At 39.5% G+C, this 18,096-nt stretch overlaps 1 protein-coding gene across 10 annotated transcripts in view; it reads right to left on the bottom strand.

The window, feature by feature from the left end:
• The window catches only part of GRIP1 (glutamate receptor interacting protein 1), a gene marked incomplete at its 5' end in the record, with an annotated part of 314,511 nt that overhangs the window by 168,179 nt on the left and 128,236 nt on the right, over positions 1–18,096 (bottom strand). The window contains one exon of one of the 10 annotated variants that reach the window (XM_083859439.1): positions 6,913–7,000. The exons of the other annotated variants lie outside the window; for them this stretch is intronic. Coding sequence (XP_083715565.1) covers positions 6,913–7,000 — 88 coding nt within the window. Of the gene's footprint in view, positions 1–6,912; positions 7,001–18,096 lie in introns of those variants that run through there. 10 annotated transcript variants of the gene reach the window in all.

Genomic DNA, 18,096 nt, shown 5'->3' with positions numbered 1-18,096 from the left:
TATGTAAAATATCTCCCTGGCATGGGTGACAAAATCTACAATTCTGTCTTTCCTTTCTTTCTCCAACTGCTTCTGAACCATGTGGTGTTTCATTTATGAGTGGAGAGAACACATGATTTAAGTCAATAATGAACCAGCTCGGTAAGACCAAATAAGAAACTCAGCAAGAGCCAATCAGAAACTTTAAACAAAAAAGAAAAAAAACATGTAAAAGAACCTCTTGTAAATTTTATTATACTAAAAAATAAGTCTCTCACTACTTTATAAACTTGGTCACAAATACTTTTTTTTTCCCTAAAACTGAAAGCATACTTTTTTTGGTGTTTTATACCATGTCTCTATTGGACAGCCATAAGAGTTCACATTGGGAGAAAAAGCAATTTAGTGGATTGTTACATTTGTCACCATATAAATCCTCTTCATAGCATTTTTCCCAAGTTGATTTTCAAGGTTAAGAGCTGTTTCCCATACTCCTCTGCTATGTTAGATTATTAAACAGGTGTCATAAAAGAAGGCTTTGATTTTGTACGAGATCAAAAATAAGTTTCCCTTCATACCTTTACGCTCCAGAACATATACTCAACATTAGAGAACTGGCGAACCTGCTGCAAATCCCTGACGATGCAGAAGCTTCCTTTGCTCTATGCAGGGTGCAAGAAACATGCTTTCAGGGAAGGCAGCTGCATTTTATTTTGTGCTTTACAAACAGCTTTTGGGGAACATTTATTCATTTCACATTTAGTCAAGTGCTCTTTTTCAGCATCTTTTGGATGCTGCTTCAATTAAACTTTCCCACTCCTCTTCACTTTAAGCTTGTTGAAGCAACACCAGCAGAAAATGCACCTGGACATTTCTGAACTGAGCATTCAGTGAGAAGACAAAACTGAAACCCCAAGTTTGCTCCATGTTTGAAAAAGGAAACAGAGAAGGCTGGAATTGTTTTAAATCCTCTCTAACTATGCACCAACTTCCAAAGCTGCCTTGGAGGGGGCTCTGTCACTGTCACACATTGCAGTCTCCTGCCTCAGACTGATTCCTTACACTGGTTCGAATGCCTGTAATGAGACCATGTGTTACCTCCTTCAGGCCTGGGACACATTGTGCCCTGTGAGTGCACTGCAGGATTTGAAGTGACACGTGCCATCAGATGCCAGAGCAGTGACTGGCAGTGACTGAGTGACCAGCACACAAACCCCCACTGGTTTGGATTACGTAACAATAAATGGGATAAAACATAATGAAGACTGTTTGACTTATGCCAAAGCAGCAGTTTGGGGTTGCTTTTGAAATGAGACAGTTTGTTTCCAAACACTTCAGGAAAACCCAACAAGACCATCAATAAATGACAATCCAGGAGACAAAGTCATGAATGTGTAACAATAGCAGCTTTTCAGCTGATAAGTGCATCATGCTCCTCTTTCAATCAGATGGTGGACTGGAGATGATGGTAACTGTGGATATAAAGCCAGTTCTGCACAGCAGATGGGGAAACAACAGTCTCCTGCCACTGGTCAACTAGAGAAAAATATTCCACTTTCAAAGCAAGAGATGCTCAATCTAGGTGATAGGAATTAGTAAGATGTAACAGAAGGCCCTGGGTCCCAGGAACTATTTTTTTTTTTTGCTTTGGTCAAAGCACTTCCTAATGCATGGAGCAGCCACCACCTTAAATCTGTCCTTCCCTCACAGACAGTCTGGAAAGCACAAAGATGGCACCAACTGGGTGCAGCAGCTCTTTGTCTGCCAAGGAATGCCCCCCTGTAATCACTCCTTTGTAGCTGCTTCCTTGCTCCGTGCCTTTTCCTCCTACCAAGAACTTCAGAACCATGGGGATGGAGCTGCTTCCAGTCCTCCAACGCCAAGGCTTAAAAGCATTGTCTGTGAACAGAACTGAATAACAAAGAAAGAAAGACCTGCTTTTATTAAATCCTTAGGTAATATCAAAATTACAGTAAAATGGTGAAAACAGTCCTCTTGTCTGATGTGTCTGCAACAAGGTGATAACTATTTTAACTTTCATCTCTCTTATTTAAAAGTGAAATGTGGTAACACTAATGCATTTATTCACCTTTTTTGATCCATAAGCACAAATCCCTATCAAGATTTTCTTAAGAAAAAAGACTGAAGCATACAGAAATTTGAGTATGTCTGCACACACAGTGGAGCACACACCGCTCCAAGCACCCTTGCACACAGACGGGGAGTCCCAGATCAGTGTCCATCGACTCCCTCTGCTGGCAAGAGCTGCCACTTTCCTCTTCCAAAAAACACCTGTATTTTTGCTGGCAATGCACAACGTGAACATTGCAGTACATTGCACCAAATCTTACCCAGTGCTGGTGGTCAGCTGCTTTGCAGTGCACATCTGCAAGATAACTTGCACAAAGAATCTAAGCAGCTTCCTAGCAAATTCCAGATAAGCATCAAATAAGTATCCAGTATTAACTGTAATTATAGCTTGCACAGTAATGTTCATAGATAAGAATCTGGGTTCTGCTTGCCTTTCACTCTACACAAACTTTCAGATTTCGTTATTATAGCAGGCTTAAAATAAATAATGCAAGAGTCATGAAACGAATGTTCTGTTTCATTTAAAATATTTATGGAATTCTCTAAAAAAGAAAATCACTGCGTGCATTTTACTTTGAAATTTGAAATGCAAGAGGCTGGATACGCATGAGGGAGCCTGACAGGCTGCAATACTGCCCCAGCCCTACCATCCACACGCCTTTACCCTCCCTTGGACCTAAGGGACTTGGTAGGAGTGACCAGCCTGCTACATTGTTGGCTCAATTAATTACTGAGACAAATCCATTACTCACTCTGTCTCTCATTTCAAACCGATGAATTGTTGATCTCTTGGAATTTTTTTTGCCTGATATCATGTTTCATGGAAATGTTGTATTCTGCTAAAGTAACACACTACTTCATAAATATGAGCTTAGGTGAGTTTAGAAATTAATGTCATTAAGATGATAGGAGAGATAGATTTTATGGCTCTTTTCAGTAAGTTGTTTTAAAGCTCTTTCTCTCTGTTTCTCAAAACACCATTCTAAAATATTTATTCTGTATGATGAAGTAATCAGAAGGTTGACAGAACTCCACAAGTCTCTACTACACACGTGGAAATCTTGTTTTACATTGTTTATATAACATCCTTAATACCTAAACGTACAAACACCTATCTGTACACTTGGGTGATTTGCACACATTGTAAAAATGGGATACAGATGCAAACACTATCAATTTCTTCAAATCGTAAGTAAGCCTCACATTACTACCACCATTTAAATAATCATTAAAAATCATCTTTTTTGCTTTACTACTTTAGTTCCAGACACACAGTTCATTTTTTATTTAAACTCTCTGAACACCACATGCTTCTTCAGAAAGGCCTTTATCAGAAAAATCAGAGAATAACTAGAGCCAGAAAAATTCTGTTATCCCAGAGGGCTTCATATATAAAATAAAAAGTGGGAGTGCTGATATGATGATCCTTTAGGGAACATGGCAAACGGTAAGAATATAGGTAATCCTAAAAGCTGAGGTGTTAAAAATTCTGCAAAGAAGCTCTTCTATTGGGAGGGAATTCCTAAGATCTCCCAAGAGAAAAATGCGAGTTTTGCAGGGACAGGTTAAATGCTTTAAGGAGAAGCAAAATACGTTTCCCGAATTCCACAGGCAGAGGGCAGCAGGCTCCAGCCAGCAGCGCTGTCTCGGGGCTTCCTGCTGCTTAAATTTGACATCTCCCTTTCACCATGAGCATCATCTTCGTGTAATCGTGACTGAAACCACAAGATACTGAAGTAATTTAGAAACGAAGCTTACTACATACATGTTCACTATTTCAAAATGTGGTTTTTATTACAGGTGGCATCTCTGTATATCATAAAGGAAGTTAGGTTGTGGTCCTAGTAAATGTTAATCTTCGTAAGTTAATAAAAACTCTGAAGTGTTACTGCAGCTTTGCAAAAGGAACACACATCAGCAATGAAAACTAAAGTATAGGGAAAACAGAACATTTATTATAAATGACAACTTGTCTCCTCAAGCTCAGTCATCTCTTAAACCGAACAAAAATAGTGCCAAAGTGATTCTTATTTGTGGAATGGAAAAAGTCTGAAGAATCTAATCTTAAACAGATCATTTTTTAATTGGCTCTATAAGGCTGTCTGCAAGAATTCAACATTTGCATATAATGATAATGCATATTAGACAGTAATTACCATGGACTTTTCTTTAATTATAACTGATAATGCAAATAAATCCTATGTTCCCAACTGAAGAATGTAATTAAGTCTGAGCAGTTCAGGGAGAAAGGGAAGAGGCAAAACCATTGATTTTAAAATCAGGAGAATGGCACACTACACATAAATTCCCTTCCTCTTCCCACACATCAAAGAGCATAAAAAAATCCATCTTCTCTAGAGAAAATGAAACTATCAACTCTCTGCCTTGCCCTGTTTACTAATGATACAAAATATTATCTTACACAGATTCATCCAGGATTTGCAAACTCTTCTTCCCAAAGAAGAGAAACTTTTTCTTTTCAAACATTAGCACAGTGAAATGTGACAAAATGTGAGCAACCCCAAGTAAAGGAAGGATTGTTTAATGAATAAGGAAAAGCAACCTGAGGACAGAAAACAAAGACAAGGGAGACTGACATTGGAGGTGAGAGCATCTGAGATCCCAAAAACAATCTAAGTCTAGTTTAAGGAGGCAATTTAATAAGTATAAACTATCCCAAGTTTCATTATTAGAACCAATAATTTAAAAATACACATGGCAAAAGCTGTCACCTTTAACAGGCATGCAAATCTAGCCTTGGAAGCAACACCAGTGACCACAACTGAGTCTAAGTCCAAGAGTAAATTTAACAGGCACTGACATGAAATGTTGGATCGTCAACACAGCCCACAAACACCTCAATGCAATCCCTGGGATGTAGCCAGCTTGGCCACAAGGACTTGAAAGAAATTCACTTATCTTTTCAAACAGCAGCGAGAAACTCTGGCATTAAAATTGAAGAAAAAAAAAAAAAAAAAAAAAAAAAAAAAAAAAAAAAAAGTTGTGCAAAGGCAGCATGAAATGAACTTTCAACATTTCAGGCCACACCATTCCCTGTGGGACTGACTAAAGCTGACAATCCATCAGCCTGACCTTCCCTGCACAAGCACTCCCTGCGAATTGCAGTTTGAAAGTTCAAGCTTTACATTTCCTATCAGCTGGTACAAGAACAGCCCCAGAAGGAAAAGTTCACCATCTCCACTGAGGCTATGTTCTGCTGGGCTCGTGGCCACAACCTCTTCCAAGGATGTAGAGAAAGCCAAAGGTGATCACACCGAAATCACTCACCTTCAAAGCATATCAATACACCTTCTGGAGAAGCCGAGAGGAGCAGACTGGCTGTCTTGTAGAAGGGAGAAGATTTCTAAGGGAAGAATTTGCACAGAAGTGTCTAAACTTTGAGATTAAAAGACAGCAATACTAACCTTAAAATTCCTTCAGCAGAGCCTCTGCCTGATGTGGCTCTTTCTTCATCAAAGAATCATTAGACATCCTGCAGCACAATGCATTTTCTCTGCACAGTGGACAACTCTGATCTCAGCTTCAGCTCAGCTATGCCTGAACTATGGATGCTGAGGGAGAGACCCTTCTCAGTCAAGTATCTGAGAGTATGGTTTAACTCCAGCCAGCAGCTAAGCACCAAACACCCAATTCCTCACTTCCCCCTTCTCCTGTCCTCCACAGTGGAATGGGAAAGACTCGAAAGAGTGAAAGTGAGAGAACTCATGAGTTGCAGTAAAGACAGTTTAATGGAACAGAACAGGAAGAAAATAGTAATAATGACAGTAATTATAAACAAATTAAAATATACAAAATGAGTGATACACGAGGCAGGTGCTCACCACTCACCAAGTGATGTCCAGCCAGTCCCTGAGCAGCCCCCCCTGACCAGCTTTGCCCCCAGTTTATATACTGAGCATGATGTTGTATGGTCTGGAATATCCCTTTGGCCAGCTGGGTCACCAGCTGTGGGGCTGTGTCCCCTTGCAACTTCGGGTGCCCCTCCAGCCTTCTTGCTGGCAGGGGATGGTAGGCTGGAAAGTCCCTGACTTACTGTAAATACCACTCAGCAACAACAAAAACATCCATGTGATATCAACAATTAACTCATACTTAATCCAAAACGCAACACTGAATAGTTACTAGGAAGAAAATTAACTTTGTCCCATCCAAAACCAGGACAGGGATAAAGACCTGTATTCAGGCAATTAGCTCATATGAATGTACAACCACAGCTTTGCACATGATAATTTGAAGAAATTTGATCTACAAGTGAAAAAGATAATCCTGCATAACACCACAGTTGGATATTTTTGTCATTTGCTTATTGGAGATTTCTTTTTAGAAAAACATCTGCATTAGCATTAGCTATAATAAACTGCCATGGGTAAACTGCAATCATCTCAAGGGCAGCTTCAGCAGCAGAATGTACTAGTAAAATGAGATTCAATGTAAGCTTGTACTCAGAATTGGACTATAAAATGGCACCAAGAGATGGAACCATTATTTATTGTTTCTCCATTTTTATCTCAAATATAATAATTTTCCTTTGTTTTCTAGGTGCAGGCATCACGCTTACCCCCTTCTTTCCTGCCCAAAGAAGCTTACAGCAAGACTGCTAAGTGCACAGGAAGTGATGCTCAACTCCCCTGCAACTGGAGGCCTTTCACAGCTCTCCCTGGCTCTGATGGAGTGAACAACTACACTGTCACCATGTAGTACCGTCTTATCAACATATATCAGCATTTCCAACAAGTTCAAAAGAAAGCAACCTCTTTTCTGTCTGAAAACAAGGGGACCTAAACAGTCTTGCAGGCAGACCTGCTGTGTAAGGAAACTCACCTGCTGCTTTCATTCTGTATGTAGCCAAATGCCACCTGGCTGAAAAGGCCAAAAAAGTACCAGCTGGAAAACCTCTCCCTGCTCCCATGTCCCCCTCCTCACTGACTCTGTCAAGCTCCTGAAATGAACTGTTTGTCACCACCCGGAAACAGCACCAAACAAGTTTCCCCCACAGACCACAGAAACTCCTGTGGGACTTCCTTCACATCATTAACTCACGCAACAACAGGCTGTACAGCTGCAGCCTGCCACCAACCTGGATATTAAGGGAAAGATAACTACTCCATGGGCTATGAAAGAAAAGAGGATGCTCAAAGCAAACAATAAAAAAGCCTCCTTCGTGGTTTTTCCTCCCCTCTCATATACGTTACACACAGTTAAAGGAGAGCTCTCTACTTCTACTCCCCCTTCCCCAGGATCAGGAGATTTCTTACTGCTATGTATTCTGTGTGCATCAGCAGCATCAAGTTTTGAATCAAACCCCAATGCACTGTCAGGTGAAAGGAATTTTTTTTTTTTTTTTGAAATCACAATTACAGTGACTTCAGCTACATCCAGTTCCAAAGTCCCTCTTTAGTCTGATGAACATATATTTAAAATATTCACCCTTGTGCTCTGTTACAGAATATAACTGTTTGTAATTACTTTGTAGTCATCTCAAGACTACAGAATATGTCAGGGGTATTTGATACACAGAAAGGCATTTTTATTAACAGAATGAAAAATTCTGCAAATAGAGCAAATACTGAAGTCATAGACTTTATATTGAATACCCTGGGAAAATCTGCATAGCTGTTACATGATACATAGATTTTTCACTCTGTCTTTATAAAACATTAGTCATCCCAGTTCTTTCTTGCTAGATGCATTTGTAGCTTTTTTGCCCTGCACATTCTTCACTTTATTAATAATTACTGTAATGCATCATAATGCCATACAGAAATTTCAACATGATAGACTACACTGTAACTATTGTTCCAGTCTCAGAGGGAAAGATCTTCTGACACAGAATTAAATCTCCTAAGAAGCTGCCATAACCCATAGCCAATTAATATCATCAAAAGCCCAACAATTACCAGGTGACAGTATTCCATGCATCTCATAGCAGAACTGAAGTGCAGAAAGCTGCTGAGCTTGCAGTGCTGCTCTGCAAGGCAGGGATTGAAAGCAGATGTCAGGTGGACACTTTCCACTAGGCACCATCAGTCTCTACAGCAAGAGAGATGATCTGATAGACTGACCAGTGGTAAAGGTGAGTCTGCTGACCTCACCTTCATAGCTGTGGCCCACTCCTCTGGGAGATGATGCCAAAGCCCTCTAGAGCAAACCAAAGACTGTAAAGAAGGAACATTCTCAACCATGAAAGTGCATCAGGAGCAACCGAAGAGCATGGAAAAATTCTAAGTCATCAAGTTGTTCTGAAGAACATGAGCAAAATGGTAATTTTGGGGAATCTGAGTTGGCATTTTCCCTATGAGAATGGAAAAAATATCTAAGAGTAGTTTGAATGAAGTAGGTGTCTGAACTGAGTATAACTGGCAAGGTAATGACTTCGACTGTCTCCTTCACAAGAAGAGGAAAAACCAGCATGGCATCAATTTGTGGGAGAATCTGGAAGGCAAACTCACCCCTAATTAGGAATTGTTTAAATAGTAAGGTTATGTGCAGTGTTATTAATTCCAGCAGGGGATAAGCAGTAACAGGGCTGAATAAGTATTTGAATTCTCTTTGCTAAGAAAACAGTAAAACCCCAAAGCTCTCTAAAGTTTTTCCATGTATTGTACACCTCTTTGAAGTATTTTTAATTTTGCTCAACTTAATAAGTCACCAATTTCAGATGGTGATCCTGCTTCTTCTTTAATCTAGTCCAGTGAATCTGAAAATGCTATATTATTCTTAGAGTAATGGAATGTTTGGTAATTGACAAGCTCAGAAAAACAGAGAATTCCTAAATTCAAGTAAAAAAAGTCTTTATTCTTCATCCCTGTCTCACATCATGTTTTCTAAAACAATCCTCCCTCCCATTCCATATTCGGTTTGCCTATCCCTTCCCTAGTGTTATACCAAAACACAGCAGACACCATCCACAACAGCTTCACATGGGACAAACAGTCTTTACAAAACTTAGAAAGACTCTTGCTCTTTGCAATGGTATCACACCACTAAGCTGCTTAATTTGTCACCCACTAAAAATGAACACTGATTCTGCTCTGCAGCACAGCTGCTTAACTTCTTATTTCCTGTTTTACAAATGATTTTTCCTTCCCAGCTGTGGCTTCCACTGAATACCATCTCACTTCAGACTCTTATCCTAATTTATCCAGAATTTTGAATTCTGTCCTGTCTTCAAAACATTCATAACCCCTTTCAGTTGAGCACCATGCACAATTTTCCTAAGTATTTTTAAATTCATTACACAAATCATAAAAGAAAGAGAACAGGGCACATGACAAAGCCCTTGAGAAAATGAATTCCCACCACTTAGACTATCAGGTCATTGAAAACCAAATCTTTACTGCAGTTTTTCAACTACTGCAGAAGTCACTTTAGAGATACCTCATTTAAATTACTTCCTTGGTTTGCATAGTACAATGTCAAGTGAAATAGTGTCAAAAGCCTTACTAAAGTCAGAATGGATTACATCTAATAATTCTTTCTTAGACTTTCTGCCAGTTTGTCTGTCAACACTGAAAGTTGGACTAGCTCAACATAATTTGTTCTTGACAAATCCATTTGGGTAGTCCCTTGCTACTTGCTAAGTACTTGCAAATTATTTAATAATTAATTCCATTTTTTGCAACACCTGTTTTATAGTTACCAACAACTTCTCTTTCTATGTTAGAGAAGGCATCCCTCTCTCTCCCTCCCTCTTCCTCTAAAGTGAATTTCTCTCCTTCCATGGCTTCTTAAGAAGCCTAATGATCCAAAGATTTTTTTTTTTAGCTGATTTCTAAGTTCCCTAAAGTAAACTTCAACAGATACCCCTGATTTGAAACAACCTAAACCTTTACTCTCCTCTTCTACATTCTTTCCCACACTTTTGGTTTCCTTCCTAGACAGCCCTGAGCACTGACCATGTTAGCTTTTCCTCTCCATTTCTCTCCTTCCTGTCCCAGTATCTCTTCTTCCTCAAGTAAGAAGCTTTTCATTGGAGATAGGCTGTGTCTTACCATAACCTCCAGTTTCCTTGAAAAAAACCACCCCAACATTACATCTGGGCATGGCTGCTGATGTGCTCTATCTTGCTAAATTTTGAAGGCATTTTGTGGCAATTGCACAAAGACACATCAGTGGGGTGGGAAGGCTTAGAGATCCTCCTTTTCCATGGAGTTGGCTGGAGCCAGCCAGTCTAGAAGGGAAGCAATTGCTCTCTGTGAAAGAGCAGTGATGACAATACCCCTTCGCACAGGGAGTGAGGAGGGGATGGGCAGCCATAAGTTCTGAATCAGCACATCCTCCACACCCCTGACAAAGCACTTCTGTGGATGTCTGTGTGCTTTTGGAATGGTCTCAACGGCTGCATCCGGGCCCTGGATGCACAAACTCAGCACAGAAGTGACTAAAGAAACAACAATGATGTTTTAGAAACAATGTCACAGCCTGAGCACAGCCTTTGCTTTTAAATGAGATCTTTGTTTTTAAATGAACATCCAGTGAAACCAACCTGCATTGCTTTTTGCTGGATGCTAGTGAGAGTCAGGAAAATGTAGCAACTGCAGCTACAGCTGTGTGAAATTGGTGCACATGACTCAAAAACTGACCCAGCAGCCTTTTACACACAGTCCCTGCGCTGCCAGCATCACACTGCTGTGGTGAACCTCATTCTGCAAATCATTTCAAGTTGTAGAAAACCAAATGTCAGTCTAACGTTGCTGGCCATGATTTTCATAAAAGCCAGTTGAAATAGGAAATTGCATATTGTTTCAGTTCATTCATTCAGGGGACATATGAATTCCCAGATTGCTGAATGAGGGAGAGATGCAGCTTCCTCTCAAGTGAGAGAGAATGAAATAAAAGAAAAAAGTATATTCAATTATATACGCCCCAATGGAGCCACATTCTAGTGCCTAACATACAAGGCTCTTTATCATTTGAACTAAGCAACAATTTTAACTCTTCAGCAGCTGCAGAAAGCTGTTTCACCAAGATGCATTTCTGAAGAGATTAGAGGAGCTGCTGCCTATTGCCTGAAGTGGCAATGAAGCAGGAGCAGAGCTAAATGTGAAAAAGCTTTGCTTACATGAAATATTCCTATGAGGGAACCACCTGCTGTTTATGCCTGGTGAAGAGCAAAAAGCTGTGCTGCAGGTGCAGCAAGACAGCACTGATTTGCAACAAACCTGCAAGAGCCACTGGAAAGCCACAGCACAGCAATGTGAGCTTTAGCAGCTCTTAGGACACAAAGCAAAGCACGAGGTGATGACCTACACACCAGCTCAAGAGCAATTAGCGCGGAAACTGCAGCACATTCACCATTATACTGAAGTGCACTGGAGGATGCTCATACAGAATAGAATTCTGCAGTGCTTGTTAAGTACTCTCAGACTGGGAGGAAAAGTGGGGAAAAAAAGAGGAAAAGGAGGGAAGAACAAATTTGATATGAATGGGAAATAATTATTAAATGCTAAGATCCTAAGACATAATGCAATAAAATGTCTCATGTTTTTGAAGCATACTCTCACTACCACACTCTGCGCTGTATCAGCATTTTCATTTTTATCTATTTCCAAGCATTTATAACCAAATTCTACAAATGTGTTTTGGGGAAAACCTCACAAGCCTCAGCCTGAAAGAAGCTTTTAATTATTGTCAAATAATTTATTTGTCTGAACAAGACTGTAATAATAAAAAATTATAAAATTTAGAGCTCCTAGCCTATACTTTCTCTGTTCAAGGCCTTAAATTTAATTGTAGCACACTGCTGCAATCAATTTAACTTTTTGTTTTTGTAATTAAACATTTTTGGTGCTTTATTACTTTCCTCCTATCTCCTCCCTGCACATCTCCTTTCCTTTCATGCCACATCTTTTCCTCTGTGAATTCAGCAAGTACTTCTCATTTTATTTCCTTCCACTTCTCTCTAGCAAGTTCACTTACATCCAAAACACAACTTGTTTCCCTCCCTCAAACCATCCCATCTCACACTGTACAGACCTGTTTCCTAAATCTATCCTGCACCTCTCTCATTCATGATAGTGAAACCAAAACCAAGACACAGAGGTAAAATAGCCCTTCTAGCATTTATGGCAAGAAGGAAATACCCTGTCATTGAAGAGGAACTGCTCCCCTCCATCTTTCTTGACATATGAAGATGGAGGAGAAAAGCATTGCGTAATTTGTGATAGCCCTGTCACTGTGCCCAGCACGGCTCAAGCACAGCGGCATTTCTCAATTTTTTGAAAAGGTAAGATGAGGAAAGGGTAAGTTAACAACTTTATCTGATTTGAGATTTCCTGACTCCCTTGGTTAGAAAAACTAAAGCACTACACCTCAAGCCAAAAAGGCCTTTGAGACCTTGAGACAGGCATGTCTCTCAAGTGCTTCTCCTGCTTCTTACCTCAGTAGTACCCTTGAACCCCTCCACCTATTCATGGCTTTAGACACTACTGCATTATAACATACTGAAAAAATTACTAATGCAGACATTGGACCTGTAAGTTGGCACTGCTTTTCTTTGGGGATGTGTCAGTTTTAATATTCATTTTAAAAACTTGGAAGTGTTAGGATCTGGGACTTGAAACTGGAAAGACAACTCTTACAGCATCCCTGAAAGAATGACACAAGAGACTGGTCAGAGGTCATTTTGGGGAGCTAATTTGAAAGTCTATGCCTGCCTTAAAAACTGTAACAGTTGAGTATTTAATTTTTAAGCACTAAGAATCATAAAAACAAATCTTCTAGTTAAACTACACTCCCCACCCCAAACAACAACAAAAACTTCACCACATAAAAAACCCCAAGAAAACACAATTCTTAGGAGTAATGTCCCAGAACACCTCAGCTATCTGTCACACTGCTGACAGTCAGAGCATATAGTCTATTTACTTCCTTGCAAGCTCAGTGGATAACCAGCGTGGCTCACAGGGCATCACGTAGATTGAAACTATTGCTGCATATCATAAACAAAATCTTATCCTACTGGAAAGCTTTAGAACAAACAGTATTTCTCCTCCAGTCACATATTTGCTGAAATACTTGGACTCTGGATACATTTCTACTTCTGAGACAGCCTGTATTTATTGTTGTCATTCAGCTCCAAATCTGATGCACAGCAGCTTTCAGGTGACTCTGGGGATGGTGCAACTTGAAACGACAGGTTGTTGCTAACAGCACTCACAAATTGTTCTTAGGTCGTAATTTACAATTATTTTACTAATAGAGTGCCCCCACCACAAAAGATATTGAGTTTCTGATGTGCAATTCAAATACCCCTGACTGTTTTAACCACTGTGGACTCTGGAGGCCACATTCTGATTCCACAAGGCCTGCCCCATGCTTGTCTCTGATTAATGCAGCTTTTACATTCTTTCTGCATTTCTCCTCTCTCTCAAGACACACCATTCCTATACTAGCTAGCCCATATTTGTCTCATCCGCCTCTCTCCTATTTCTGAAGCTTGTTTTAATTGTCTGTTACTTCTATATGTTAAAGGTGAACGAGTAAGATTCTCCAGCTGATACAGAACTGAGCTTCATTCCTGCATTCTCTACAGCTGTGTGACCCTTTTCAAATCCTTTAGGCAGAGCTCCAAGGCATAATGATATAGTATGTCTAGAAAAATCACACACACTAGACAGCTGCATCTCTGGTGGGCCCTGCCCACAATCCCAAAACGTGCTCACCAACTGCTGAAAGGCGGTTCTGGTGGCATATACCCAGCCTGGCTCACACGCTCCAGAGCACCCCGAGCACTGCCAAACCATTGCTCAGAAACAAGAGTTGAGATTCTTACCATGGTCAGTTCTGGGAAGCCGTAAGTAAAGGCTGAGTACACCTGATGAAACTGTACTCCTACACCATTTTAAATCATTGATGGTTGGTAACTCCAGGAGTCAAAAAGCCAAATTACGTTTCCAAACATAATCTGAAACAGTGAATGTAGCACACCATGTGTGTGTAAGTCTCAAAGAGCCTACAGTGCTGGACAGAGTAGAGATGGGCAGAAAAGACAAGGACCTAATCCACCAACTCCAGTCCAAGCCTGTCCACAGCAAAGACATCAGAAAGCACTAACAACCAAACATCACATCACAGGAGCTGAAATAGAATGAAATTTTATATCACATTTCTATTTGTTTTTTTAATAAGACATAGGTAAATAATTTAAGCATTTGTTGAGACAAATAATAAATGCAATTAAAAAACTACTCCAAAGGTCTGGATAAAATACATTTCTATCTGCAAATTTTTCCAGTTTTCCGCACCTCTATAAAAGTGTGCCTATTGTTGTCTTCTTAAGTTTTCTCATTGATTTAACTGTGTAGTGATTATTAGACAGCAAATACTTCTTTAAAAGGCATTTAGTTTTCACATACTTCTACATTTGGGCATAATTAACTCACCAAATATCCATTTCTTTAAGCTCGGGTTTTTACGTTTTTTTCTTCTCTGTGGCGGTACCAGCTTGCTTTTGCAGAAAGAGATGAAAACTCAATTCAAGCTTTATTTACAATGATCATACTTTTTACTCTGAAGAACTGAAACTACATTTAGACATTTGCAGTTATAATGAAAAAAACCCCAACCAGATGGTTTGAAAAAGGAACTGATTAATTCCACTGTAAAATACAACGCAGAAATATAGAAGATCTCCAAGAGTGTCTGCAAAGAAAACTTTAACTTTAGGGTTGAAAAGCACAATAATATGCCTAATTAGTTCTCCCAATTTGGTAGAGAAGTAAAACCCAACAAAGTTGTATTTTTTGAATGGACTGATACAATATTAAAAAATAAATTTAAGCATTTCATCAAAATGGCAATCAGGGTATCTGGAAAAACAGGGCACATTTTGAATAAAGAAAGGACTTTACAAGGGACTGCAAGAGGGATCTAGGACTGTTCAGCCTCAAAAAGAGACAACTGAGAGGGGACCTCATCAATGTCTATCAGTATCTGAAGGCAGGGTGCCAAGAGGATGGAGCCAGGCTCTTCCCAGTGGTGCTCAGCAATAAGACAAGAGGAAAGGGGCAGAAACTGATGTGTTGTGGTGCATTTTGGGTTTACCAAATTTTTGCATACTTCTGTTATTTGTTTTATAATGGTTTGTCCCCGTACCCCCATGTTAAAACCCCTTTTGGCTTTTCCTTAATTATGGCTCCTGTCCATCACTCTGCAAACCCTGCCCAGATGGCTAGAAAGTCCTAGTGGGGGCCAGGGTGATTGGCAGAGTCCCTGCCATCCCCTCCTTTTTTTATATATGGGAGGGTTCTACTGATTGTCCCCTTGTTCTGGGTAACTCCCCCTGCCTCTGGGATTGGTTCTAGATTGTCCCCTGCCTCCTTTCCACACCCCCTGTACTTAAGCTGAAACCCAAGAGGAAAAACTCACTTTTACGTGGGCCATCCTCTGGGTGAAATGAAACCTGGATGAAACCCAAGTGGAGGTCCCACTTTATTCCTCGCCATCGCCATGTTTCAGTCTGAGGCCAAGACCCACAAGATGGAAAGGTACCCAGCTGTACCCTTAATACGGATTCGATGCAAGAGCGAGCCGGGAATAGCAAACTGAACCCCTGCACTGATGCACAGGAAGTTCCACCTGAACATGAGGAAGAACTTCTTTACTGTGCAGTGACCACACACTGGAACAGATTGCCCAGAGAGGTTGTGGAGTCTCCCTCACTGGAGATATTCAAGAGGTGTCTGGATGCAGTCCTGTGCAATGTTCCCTGGGATGACCCTGTTTGACCAGGGAGATTGGGCCAGATGACCCACTGTGCCCCCTCCAACCTTGCCTGTACTGTGATTCTGTGAAAAAAGCCATGTTATGTGAAGAGTAAACAAGATTTATCTTTTTTTTTGACAACAGTAAAAAAGGATCAAAATTAGGACAATCCATTATCATAGATCTAGGTAAAGTCTCCAAGTGTAGAAGTTCAGTAAGAGCAATTGGGAAAATTTCCTAGAAATTTTAAGTCTCAAAATTATGAAACCCACAAACTTGAATTAAATGTTTTGCAAACAGTTTTAGACATAGGAATTAAAAAAAAAACCCAACAAAACAAACCATCCTGTATAGGAGTCCAGTTAAGGGAGTGAGGGAGGAAGGCGGACAGGGCAGTATATAGCAATGACAGAAATCAAAATTTGGTGAATTATTACACTAGACAAAGAAAATATACAATTGTATTAATGTTACAGCATAGTCTTAAATATAAAAAATGTATGCAATACTTATGCAATACATAAGTCTACACTTATGCCATTGGTACTGAAGCAATAACTGTTTTCAAATTAAAACTCTTTAAAATTAAAGGAAGGCACAAAAGGTGAAAATTCAGGGTTTAAAAAAAGATTTAACTTGAGCTGAATCAACATGAGGATTCACCAGCTACAGAGAAGTCATCACAAAATGTATGCCAACTTTTGCCCTGGTAGTAAAGATTATTTTCTATTATTAAAACCAATACAACAAACCTTTCTAACTGGCAAGCACAAGCAATGCAAAAGGGTCTGGAAAAGCTTGTGTTGACCGTAGGACCAAGGAAAACTATAACTGGGAGTAGAGTGGAAACTGAAGGAACATGCAGGGTAAAGCATGCTAGATTTTCTATTTATTTTTTGAAGTTATTTTCCAAAATAGAGACATTTCCAATTACTTTTGCCTGTCAAGCCAGACTTGAATGCAAGCTATTCTCTGGACACACCCATGTCCCATGACCACTTTTCCATGCAACATCAGTCAAGAACTAGAACACCTAAGCCAAAGGCTGTTGAGTGATCCAAACCAAGGGAATTCATTCAAATGGAAATGACTATGTATTGAATAATTAATTAACTGAACAGTAAAAATAATTACAAATGCGTTCTAGCATAATGAAATTCCAAACTACAAAAAATAAGCTGCAAGGCCAAGCAGGGGCTAAATGCAATGAGCACAACACTTGATGTGATTATAGAAACAAATTAAGTTATTTCAAGTCTGAATTTAGTGTCTACGTAACGAAATGAAGTATGTTACTTTTCTTTTTTTTCTTGGAGAAATAAGTAACATAAACGTTATTCTAAGAATTCTGAGACATCCTAACTTGAAATGAACTATGGCATTTTGACATTTATATCACATTGAATATGAAAACCAACAAAGAATAGGGACAGTAAAGTATAATTCATATTTCAAACAGCAGACTAGGAAAGGAACAGTGATAAAACAAAACAAAATCTGCCGATGTCTTCAATATTACCCAATTTTCATTGTGTTTTTGAAGCTTCAGTGAAACCATCAGTGCAAAGCTGTATATAACCAAAAATCCAAAATTATTATCAATTTTGTAAGCTAAATTTCTTTTGTGCCTCTCTGAAAGCTTTTTAAAATTAGTTTAATTGTTAAGGACAGTTATTCTTCAGTAAAATGAGGCTTTTAAATACTTTATCATTTGTCTCAACATGTTGCTAAGCCGAAAATGATTTTCAGTTGCTTAGATTAAATGACTTTCTACTGTGCTGAAAAATAACAGAATAAAATGCCTTATCACTGTGGGCTTTTTACAACTGCTTCAGGAAAATAGGCTTTGTGTTAAAGCCATGCTTAGCTTTGCTTTATGCATAACAGACCTCTGTGATTGCTCTTGGTTGTGGCTTAACCCCAGACAGGAGCCAGTAACACCTGGGGAGCTCACTGCCAAAGGATGCTGTTGTTGCTTAATGTTTTTCAAAAAGAAAATGGATGACAACATAAACCAAAGATATGTTGATTGTTATTAACTACAAAGCCACTTCTTCAAAGTTCCAAAACCAGAAAAAATAATTGAAGCTATGAAAGGAGTATTGCCTATGTTTGCACACTGGTTTTGGCTACTCCATAGGCAGCTGCTTACAGGTGGAGACAGGACAGTAAGACATTACGGCTATTCTTACGAACACAAGCCCCAGTCTTCATAAATATACCCTAAATTCTTTCAGGGTTCATGGTCCCTTCCCTGCCTTCCATATTGTTTCTTTGGCAATGGTCCAGCACCCCACAGAC

The sequence above is a fragment of the Zosterops lateralis genome (genome assembly GCF_965231275.1).
Source record: "Zosterops lateralis genome assembly, chromosome: 4".
NCBI lineage: Eukaryota > Metazoa > Chordata > Aves > Passeriformes > Zosteropidae > Zosterops > Zosterops lateralis.
This window is presented reverse-complemented; position numbering and strand designations above follow the sequence as displayed.